At 44.4% G+C, this 10,909-nt stretch overlaps 1 protein-coding gene across 2 annotated transcripts in view; it reads left to right on the forward strand.

The window, feature by feature from the left end:
- The window catches only part of myo1ea (myosin IEa), a 105,377-nt gene that overhangs the window by 72,703 nt on the left and 21,765 nt on the right, over positions 1-10,909 (forward strand). For both annotated transcript variants that reach the window (XM_061964071.1, XM_061964070.1), the window contains exons 17-19: positions 971-1,077; positions 3,327-3,425; positions 3,755-3,899. In XM_061964071.1, the coding sequence (XP_061820055.1) occupies positions 971-1,077; positions 3,327-3,425; positions 3,755-3,899 (351 nt within the window). The remainder of the gene's footprint in view (positions 1-970; positions 1,078-3,326; positions 3,426-3,754; positions 3,900-10,909) is intronic.

A 10,909-nucleotide genomic window follows, 5' to 3' on the forward strand; every position in this document is an offset into this window, starting at 1 on the left:
ACCTTCTCCAAAAGTATCAATTTATCATTTAAAAATGTACACTGTTTAGATATAAAGGCATATTTTGTAGAGGAACATCACCCTTATTTTTTTCCAGACATGGTCAAAAATAAACTTCATATACAGTAAACAGAATCACCGGTCACACATTGGTACATGCATCAAAAAAGTCATTTTTCACCATTTATCTCACTGTTTCACGTCTGTGTTATTATGCACATGCTACAAGTAGATTAAAATAATACTTAATCCTGCTTTCTCTTGTAGTTCCTTAAAGGGAACTGGCACTTTGCCTATCGTTCCCAATCAATATCATCATGTATTTAAAACGGTAATGGAAGTGTTTTGATGTTTTATTAGGGGCTCCTTTGGCAGAATTGAACGGCTCCCATAGCCTCCATTGTAAGCAGACTTTTGATCGAATTTATTTAATATTTAGAATGCATAAAAAAAAAAAAAAACATCCGTCGTCATGTTTTTCATAATAATTGTGAACGGTCAGCAACATTTATTAAAAAAGGGCAGTTTCCATACTGGCCCATATTTATAAAATAGCCCTGTGTAAAATGTTGTGGACAAATATTACTTTTGTAGTCATCAGCGCAGGCGGGAGGGCATAAGACGAGAAGAAATAACACATGAGGCTCCGAGCAGTAGCTACTACAATGCCCACGATAAGTAACTCTGTCAATCTGTGATATTACAAATGGCCCACTGTTAAAGAAAAATTGCATAACAAAGCGTTCAAAAACTTCCAAAACTGCGTGCAACCTCACGCCAGAATGCATAAACCTCATGATTTGACGCTTTTGCATTATTTATCATAAGTATCTAACAACATTTATAAGTCAGAAAAAAATGAAAATCATTATAGGTCTTCTATTGGTTGTCAGTAGATTGTCCAGGTGTGCCGCATGTTGTCTGCCACATTAATCATCCACTCGTTTTCTGTTTTTGTTTACTCGTCCAGAAACAAGCCAATGACCTGGTGAGCACGTTGATGAAATGTACGCCACATTATATCCGTTGTATCAAACCTAATGAAACCAAGAAGCCCAGAGACTGGGAAGAAAGCCGGTAAGTGAGCCAGCAATTCTTCATCATCGTCTTCCTGCCTCTGTTCATTTTTCTCACTTTTCTATCTAAAGGCCATCTTAGTGTATGGGACATTCCCCTTCTTTATCGCTAGCTTTCAGTTTCCCGCTCACAGGCCTTACTTGGGTACTTCTTGCTCCGATGCGGAGTTCTCTTGTATTGTTCAGAGTCTGTATGAACTTCCTGTTGTGAGTCCGCTGCAGTCCGCCCTGTTAATTAGCACCGGAACCACTGTTTTTACAGGAAGTCTGAATGAACAAAATAGTGTTTGCTGTAGGCACATGTTGGGAAAAAGGGGCTAATATGCATACAATGTCAATATACTACTTCAGTAGAAGTAGACATGTAGAGAAGTGTGACTTTACTGCACCCTTGTAATTAGCTTTGGAAATCCACTGGCATGATCAACACTTACAGTATCTACCCGAGTGACAATCATTTTGTGAGTTTCTTTGCTTCCTCCACCAAAAATGAGTGTTAGAGTGTGTAAAGGAGTTAGTGTTTTGCATCCACAAAAACTTTGTAGAACTCCTAAATGTGCTGCAGATCTGTGATGGGTAAATGGCGCTTTAGTGGGTGTATCGACACCAAACTGATACTGTGTCAGTGTTTCATAATGCTGGGTTTAAAAAGTCCCTACATTTGACCTGCAAATACAAATCAATTGTTTGTAAACATGATTGTTTTGTTTTAAACAAATAGCTGTGTAGAAAGGAAAATTAAACGTGCAACTCTGGTCAATGAGCTAAACCATTGTTTTTCAACCACTAGTGTGCCGTGCCTGGAGATACAGTCTGGTGTGCTGTGGGAGATTATCTAATTTCACCTATTTGGGTTAAAAATATTTTTTGCAAACCAGTAATTATAGTCTGCAAATTATGTGTTGTTGTTGAGTGGTCAGTGCTGTCTAGAGCACGGCAGAGTAACCGTGTAATACTCTTCCATATCAGTAGGGGGCAGCCGGTAGCTAATTGCTTTGTAGATGTCGGAAACAGCGGGAGGCAGTGTGAAGGTAAAAAGGTGTCTAATGCTTAAACCAAAAATAAACAAAAGGTGAGTGCCCCTAAGAAAAGGCATTGAAGCTTAGTATGCAGAACGAAACTAAAACTGAACTGGCTACAAAGTAAACAAAAACAGAATGCTGGACGACAGCAAAGACTTACTGTGGAACAAAGATGGCGTCCACAAAGTACATCCAAACATGACATGACAATCAACAATGTCCCCACAATGAAGGATAAAAACAACTGAAATATTCTTGATTGCTAAAACAAAGTAGATGCGGGAAATATCGCTCAATGGAAGACATGAAACTGCTACAGGAAAATACCAAAAAAAGAGAAAAAGCCACCAAAATAGCTCGCAAGACAAGAACTAAAACACTACACAGGAAAACAGCAAAAAACTCCAAATAAGTCACGGCGTGATGTGACAGGTCGTGACAGTACACCTATTTTGAGACAAGAGCTATATTGATGCTTGGTTGGTTATGGTTTAAAGTCATATCCAACAATTGCGACAACGACTTTTTACTAACAACTGAGTTTTGTTTTTTAATGATTTCTGCTGGTGGTGTGCCTCCGGATTTTTTCAACGCAAAAAATGTGCTTTGGCACAAATAAGGTTGAACAACACTGAGCTAAACAATATAAGATATACTAATATATAATACAATTTAAATATAGGAAAATAACATCAACCTTTTTGGCGCTTTAGAATCAAAATTATCACACACTTCTGATTTTTCCTTTTTCTTAGTTCCATTTGAATCAACAATGAAGTCGTCATTTAGTATGCGCTGTCACTTATAAGCTTTAAGAAGTTCTTCCTGATAAATACAGTTTGCCACTTAAATGATAAAGCAACTGTATTGGTTTCATGTTTTTGTTTTTTTAAAGTGAGACGATATTACACCGTGTGTTTCGTAATGCATCCATGCTTCAGTATTGTTTGACCCATCACTACATTTAACTCTACGCTGTTATGGTCCGCTAGCATTGGGGCCAAATAAGCCAGTGACCAACTTAACCCAGCACATTGTGTGTGGCATTTGACACCCACTTTTGCTGTGCTCATTAACCCCTTACAGGACTGGAGTTTCCCAATCTCCCAGCACGTATTAATTTTCTTCAATGAATATGGCAACATGGGCAAAATCTGTTTTTTTTTTTTAACATAATTTCCCGATACATCTGTTCCTAACGTATGGATTTGTGCTTCTATTTGTCCAGTATAAAGCACCAGGTGGAGTACCTGGGTCTGAAGGAGAACATCAGGGTGAGGCGTGCTGGCTACGCCTACCGTCGCTTCTTCAGGAAGTTCCTCAACAGGTAACACAACATCCAACATGAATTGTTATTGTTCTGTAATTACACAACACATTTGTTAGGCCATGTGTACCGTGAGGACCACCTTTAGATCTTTATAATAAGCGCACAAAACAAAAGGATAATCAGTAGGGAGTGCATCTCTTTTGGTGGTTGACAGTCACAGGGTTGCATACTGGGAATTGTTGGAGAAACGGACTATTAAAATCAGAAGTACGTTATTCCCGAGAACTGGTTGATGGAGTAGTCCTTGGCATGTTGCATGCTCTTCCAGCTGTGCTATGCTTTAATGTCATAGGCGTGAACGTGATCTACTGGTCTTTGGTCCTCAGATACGCCATCCTGACTAAAGAGTCCTGGCCAACATGGCAAGGAGATGAGAAACAAGGCGTCCTCCACCTCATGCACTCCGTCAACATGGACCAGGAGCAGTTCCAGCTGGGTCGTACCAAGGTGTTCGTGAAAGCCCCCGAGTCGGTACGTTTGGTCTGCTCACCATCCTCTTTTCTATTTGATGGATTTCTGCTTCTTTATCAGTACTGCCAAAGCATACATAACATGAGTATACATTTTTCTTTAATATTTGCATACATGTTGCAACGTCAGTTTAGTTAGTACAATTCAAACAGGACGGGCATGTTTACATTTTTATTTAAATCCGTTTTCAGTTGTTAGCAATATGATTTATTTCAAAGTTATGTAAATGTTATACAATGTTACACATAGTGGAGACTACAAGTCATAGATCAAGTTAAATGAAGGTTGTAAGCACCATATAAGGGCATCAGTAACCCAAATCAAGCGTGGGTCCTTATTGTAGGGGAGGAGACGCCACCCGACCCCTCGCAGCACGTCAGCATTGACTCAACAAAGTACACAGTGTGGTTGCACAGTTGACACAACATCGTCTTTTCCAGCCTCACCATTTTTTATGGCTTTTATGAAAGCGGCGCTTGTGTCAGGCTTTTGCTTTCACTTGTTGACATTTGTATACATCACACACACACAAGTCTGTAGAAATGAATGCACAGACAACATAGTCTTAATTCATCCTCCCAGCTGATCCTGAATGTTACTTATTCATTACTAGGCAGCCCCCCCTTCCCCAAACGCTCGAAGTCCACGTCACTGAGGTGTGCTTATGAAAGGCAAATATCACCACATATCACATCATCATCTCTGTGTGAGATAAGACAGAGACGCTTATTAGATTTTTATTAGTTTCTTTAATGTCAAGCCAGATGTCCATGAAGACATTTTAACCCAGAGTGGTGATGGACCATCTATAGTTTATACAGTAATGCCCAAAGTTATTCATAATATGGCCAAATTCTATTTCGAAAATAACTTTTGTTGACTTTAAAGGGTTTATAGACTGTAAAACATAGTTTTTGTTGTTGTTTTCTTACATGATACAATCTATTCTCATCCAAAACATTGTTGAGAAAACGTAATATTTTGCACAGTTCTAAATAATTCCTGTCATTTCTTGCATAATTTAGACCAAGGGCTCTCAAAGTGTGGCACAGTGACCCTCTCCTCAAAAATTATTTGTGACATCCTGCCTAAAAAACAAAATTTCTCTTGGCCGTATCTTGAGTTATTTCCTGCTTACCTCAGCCTTTCTTTGCTCGCTCATTGTAGGAACTACAAATCAATTCATTTTGCCCTTTTACATATCTGAAATTAGCTAAGCATGTTTTGAAAATCTGGTTTTCTTTCCTTTTTTCAAACTGCTGTATTTCCACTGAAAGTCAGAGGTGTCCAAACTTGAGGGCCGCATTGGACTAAAAAAATTTGGTCGAGGGCCGAAAAAAACATATATAAACTGTTTATTATTTACCGTCCAGACCTGTCATCCCTCAACAAGCGCAGCGAAATTGTAACAGCATGCCGCCACAGACGGAAACACCTCCTAGGTAACACATGAGCCAATCACCACGCCCCTACGCCAGCCTGTACCCACCCACTCTGTGCCCTATATAAACCATGGTATGGGAATGCTCCCATTAAAATCTCCTGATGATTGAGGGTACCCCCCCTCATAAAACAGGCCTGTAGAGATGAAATAGTCTTGTGATTTTTTTTCCCCACACATACATATATTGCGCTCTACTACGGTATCGAGCACTATTTTTTGGATAACCTTATTAAGACATATACTCCGCTCCAAATTGACATTTGTTGAGCACTGTACGACGATCAGAAATGGAAAAATTCAACATCGACTACTCCACGAAGAACATTCCCATACCCGCGCAGAATGACTACAAGCTAAGGCTCATAGAAAAGACGGAACACTTCCTAAGAAGGATGCGGTGGAAAGCACATTTTTTCCTCCACCCTGAAACAAAAGGAACGCAAAAGAAAACTTACGGATTCAAATCTACCAAGAACCCACCCACAGTTGAGGAACTAAAGGATTTTGAGAACGACATGCTCAAAATGATACAATCAGTCAAATTCAAGCCAATCCGCAACCCACTCCTCACCAAGCTGAAAAATGACAAGGAGCGCATCAAGAAAGTAAACAACCTCATCATAGCTGCCGATAAAACCACAAACTTCTACAGAATGGACATACCAGAACATCACACCTTACTGGACAGAAGCATCACCAAATCATACAAAAAAGCGCAACCCAACACCTTACAGAACATCCACCTGGAAAATAAAAGGATCGCGGCTGAACTGGACATTGAGGACAGGGTGGACGCCACAGCCAACAAGGAAGCCTTCATCACATTGAAGGACCACAAACCCAACTTCGCAAATAACCCAACATGCCGACTAATAAACCCAACTAAATCTGAAATAGGAAAAATCAGCAAAATAATCCTGGACAGAGTCAACACAAAAATCAAGGACAAAACACCACTCAACCAATGGAGAAATACAGCAGCAGTAATCAAATGGTTCAACAACATCCAAGACAAACAACAGCACAACTTTATCTCCTTTGATATCGAATAATTTTACCCTTCCATCACGCAAGACCTACTGACTCAAGCACTAGACTTCGCCTCAGACTACGACTCAATCACAGGCAACGAAAGAAACATCATCATCCACGCAAAAAACTCCATTTTCATCCACAACAGTACACCATGGCAAAAAAAGAACAATGCAACATTTGACGTCACTATGGGAAGTTTTGACGGAGCAGAAACATGTGAACTCGTTGGGAGTTTCCTCCTCTCCCAGCTCGCTAGACTCAATCTGAACCTTGGTATTTACCGTGATGACGGACTGGCAGTGTGTCGCGCCTCGCCAAGGAGCAGCGAGAATACCAAGAAGCGCATATGCCAAATTTTCAAAGAGAACGGCCTACGGATCACGATTGAAGCCAACAAGCAAACCGTCAACTTCCCTGACGTCACTTTCAACCTGAGAAATAACAGCTACCAACCATTCACGAAACCCAACAGAACACTCCAATACGTGCACCATGACAGCAACCACCCACCCACCACCACGAAAAGAATACCTACCGGAATTAATAAGAGGCTATCGATGCTGTCATCTAGCAAAGCTGAATTTGACCAAGCAACCCCCCCGTACCAAAAAGCCCTTGATGAAAGCGGATACAATTTCACCCTCACCTATGAACCCACGCCAGGAAACCAGCCAAAAAAGAACAGAAAACGAAACGACATCATCTGGTACAACCCCCCATACAGCAAAAACGTCTCAACTAACATTGGACACAAATTCCTCAATCTGATTGACAAACACTTTCCCAAAGACAACACCCTAAGAAAAGTATTCAACAAGAACAACATTAAATTGAGCTACAGCTGTATGAACAATATACGACAAATCATCTCAAACCACAACAAAACAATTGCAAATGAGCCGTCGGCCCCCGGACAGAGCGACTCCAAAACCAACAAAGGCTGTAACTGTCGAAAGAAACCTGATTGCCCTCTCAACGGGGGGTGCTTACAAACATCAGTTGTCTACCAATCTAAGGTAATACGCAAGGACATTAACACATCCGACACATATGTAGGATTAACCGAGGGAGAATTCAAAACCAGATGGAACAATCACAAGGCTTCTTTCAGAAACCAAAACCTGCGGAATACCACAGAACTCAGCAAACACATTTGGGACCTCAAAGACAATAATGTTGAATATTCAATAACATGGCAAATTCTTGCATCCAGCACACCTTACAATAGTGGTAATAAAAGATGCAACCTATGCTTGAAAGAGAAACTGTTTATTATTTACCGTCCAGACCTGTCATCCCTCAACAAGCGCAGCGAAATTGTAACAGCATGCCGCCACAGACAGAAACACCTCCTAGGTAACACATGAGCCAATCACCACGCCCCTACGCCAGCCTGTACCCACTCACTCTGTGCCCTATATAAACCATGGTATGTGAATGCTCCCATTAAAATCTCCTGATGATTGAGGGTACCCCCCCTCATGAAACAGGCCTGTAGAGATGAAATAGTCTTGTGATTTTTTTCCCCACACATATATATATATATATATATATATATATATATATATATATTATATATATATATATATAAATATATATATATATATATATATATATATATATTTATATATATATATATATTTATATATATATATATATATATATATTTACTCCTCTCTGAGCTGCCACCTTAACGTGGTAGAGGAGTTTGCGTGTCCCAATGATCCTAGGAGCTATGTTGTCCGGGGGCTTGATGCCCCCTGGTAGGGTCTCCCAAGACAAACTGGTCCCAGGTGAGGGATCAGACAAAGAGCAGCTCGAAGACCTCTATGATGAAAACGATTAAGGAACCCAGATTTCCCTTGCCTGGACGCGGGTCACCGGGGCCCCCCTCTGGAGCCAGGCCCGGAGGTGGTGCACGATGGCGAGCGCCTGGTGGCCGGGCCTGTCCCCATGGGGCCCGGCCGGGCACAGCCCGAAGAGGCAACGTGGGTCCCCCCTCCAATGGGCTCACCACCCATAGCAGGGGCCATAGAGGTCGGGTGCGATGTGAGCTGGGCGGAAGCCGAGGGCAGGGCACTTGGCGGTCCGATCCTCGGCTACAGAAGCTAGCTCTTGGGACGTGGAACGTCACCTCGCTGGGGGGGAAGGAGCCTGAGCTAGTGCGCGAGGTGGAGAAGTTCCGACTAGATATAGTCGGACTCACTTCGACGCACAGCAAGGGCTCTGGAACCAGTTCTCTCGAGAGGGGCTAGACTCTCTTGCACTCTGGCGTTGCCGGCAGTGAGAGGCGACGGGCTGGGGTGGCAATTCTTGTTTTCCCCCCGGCTCAGAGCCTGTACGTTGGAGTTCAACCCGGTGGACGAGAGGGTAGCTTCCGTCCGCCTTCGGGTGGGGGAACGGGTCCTGACTGTAGTTTGCGCTTACGCGCCAAACCACAGCTCAGAGTACCCACCCTTTTTGGATTCACTCGAGGGAGTACTTGAGAGTGCTCCCCCGGGTGATTCCCTCGTTCTACTGGGGGACTTCAATGCTCATGTTGGCAGCGACAGTGAAACCTGGAGAGGCGTGATTGGGAAGAATGGCTGCCCGGATGTGAACCCGAGCGGTGTTTTGTTATTGGACTTTTGTGCCCGTCACAGATTGTCCATAACAAACACCATGTTCAAACATAAGGGTGTCCATATGTGCACTTGGCACCAGGACACCCTAGGCCGCAGTTCCATGATCGACTTTGTAGTTGTGTCATCGGATTTGCGGCCTCATGTTTTGGACACTCGGGTGAAGAGAGGGGCGGAGCTTTCTACCGATCACCACCTGGTGGTGAGTTGGCTGCGATGGTGGGGGAGGATGCCGGACAGACCTGGCAGGCCCAAACGCATTGTGAGGGTTTGCTGGGAACGTCTGGCAGAGTCTCCTGTCAGAGAGAGTTTCAATTCCCACCTCCGGAAGAACTTTGAACATGTCACGAGGGAGGTGCTGGACATTGAGTCCGAATGGACCATGTTCCGCGCCTCTATTGTCGAGGCGGCTGATTGGAGCTGTGGCCGCAAGGTAGTTGGTGCTTGTCGTGGCGGTAATCCTAGAACCCGTTGGTGGACACCGGCGGTGAGGGATGCCGTCAAGCTGAAGAAGGAGTCCTATCGGGTTCTTTTGGCTCATAGGACTCCTGAGGCAGCGGACAGGTACCGACAGGCCAAGCGGTGTGCGGCTTCAGCGGTCGCAGAGGCAAAAACTCGGACATGGGAGGAGTTCGGTGAGGCCATGGAAAACGACTTCCGGATGGCTTCGAAGCAATTCTGGACCACCATCCGCCGCCTCAGGAAGGGGAAGCAGTGCACTATCAACACCGTGTATGGCGAGGATGGTGTTCTGCTGACCTCGACTGCGGATGTTGTGGATCGGTGGAGGGAATACTTCGAAGACCTCCTCAATCCCACCAACACGTCTTCCTATGAGGAAGCAGTGCCTGGGGAGTCTGTGGTGGGCTCTCCTATTTCTGGGGCTGAGGTTGCTGAGGTAGTTAAAAAGCTCCTCGGTGGCAAGGCCCCGGGGGTAGATGAGATCCGCCCGGAGTTCCTTAAGGCTCTGGATGCTGTGGGGCTGTCTTGGTTGACAAGACTCTGCAGCATCGCGTGGACATCGGGGGTGGTACCACTGGATTGGCAGACCGGGGTGGTGGTTCCTCTCTTTAAGAAGGGGAACCGGAGGGTGTGTTCTAACTATCGTGGGATCACACTCCTCAGCCTTCCCGGTAAGGTCTATTCAGGTGTACTGGAGAGGAGGCTACGCCGGATAGTCGAACCTCAGATTCAGGAGGAACAGTGTGGTTTTCGTCCTGGTCGTGGAACTGTGGACCAGCTCTATACTCTCGGCAGGGTCCTTGAGGGTGCATGGGAGTTTGCCCAACCAGTCTACATGTGTTTTGTGGACTTGGAGAAAGCATTCGACCGTGTCCCTCGGGAAGTCCTGTGGGGAGTGCTCAGAGAGTATGGGGTATCAGACTGTCTGATTGTGGCAGTCCGCTCCCTGTATGATCAGTGCCAGAGCTTGGTCCGCAGTCCGGTAGTAAGTTGGACACGTTTCCAGTGAGGGTTGGACTCCGCCAAGGCTGCCCTTTGTCACCGATTCTGTTCATAACCTTTATGGACAGAATTTCTAGGCGCAGTCAAGGCGTTGAGGGCATCTGGTTTGGTGGCTGCAGGATTAGGTCTCTGCTTTTTGCAGATGATGTGGTCCTGATGGCTTCATCTGGCCAGGATCTTCAGCTCTCACTGGATCGGTTCGCAGCTGAGTGTGAAGCGACTGGGATGAGAATCAGCACCTCCAAGTCCGAGTCCATGGTTCTCGCCCGGAAAAGGGTGGAGTGCCATCTCCGGGTTGGGGAGGAGATCTTGCCCCAAGTGGAGGAGTTCAAGTACCTCGGAGTCTTGTTCACGAGTGAGGGAAGAGTGAATCGTGAGATCGACAGGCGGATCGGTGCGGCGTCTTCAGTAATGCGGACGCTGTATCGGTCCATTGTGGTGAAGAA

This window comes from Nerophis lumbriciformis, linkage group LG06 (assembly GCF_033978685.3).
Source record: "Nerophis lumbriciformis linkage group LG06, RoL_Nlum_v2.1, whole genome shotgun sequence".
Taxonomy (NCBI): domain Eukaryota; kingdom Metazoa; phylum Chordata; class Actinopteri; order Syngnathiformes; family Syngnathidae; genus Nerophis; species Nerophis lumbriciformis.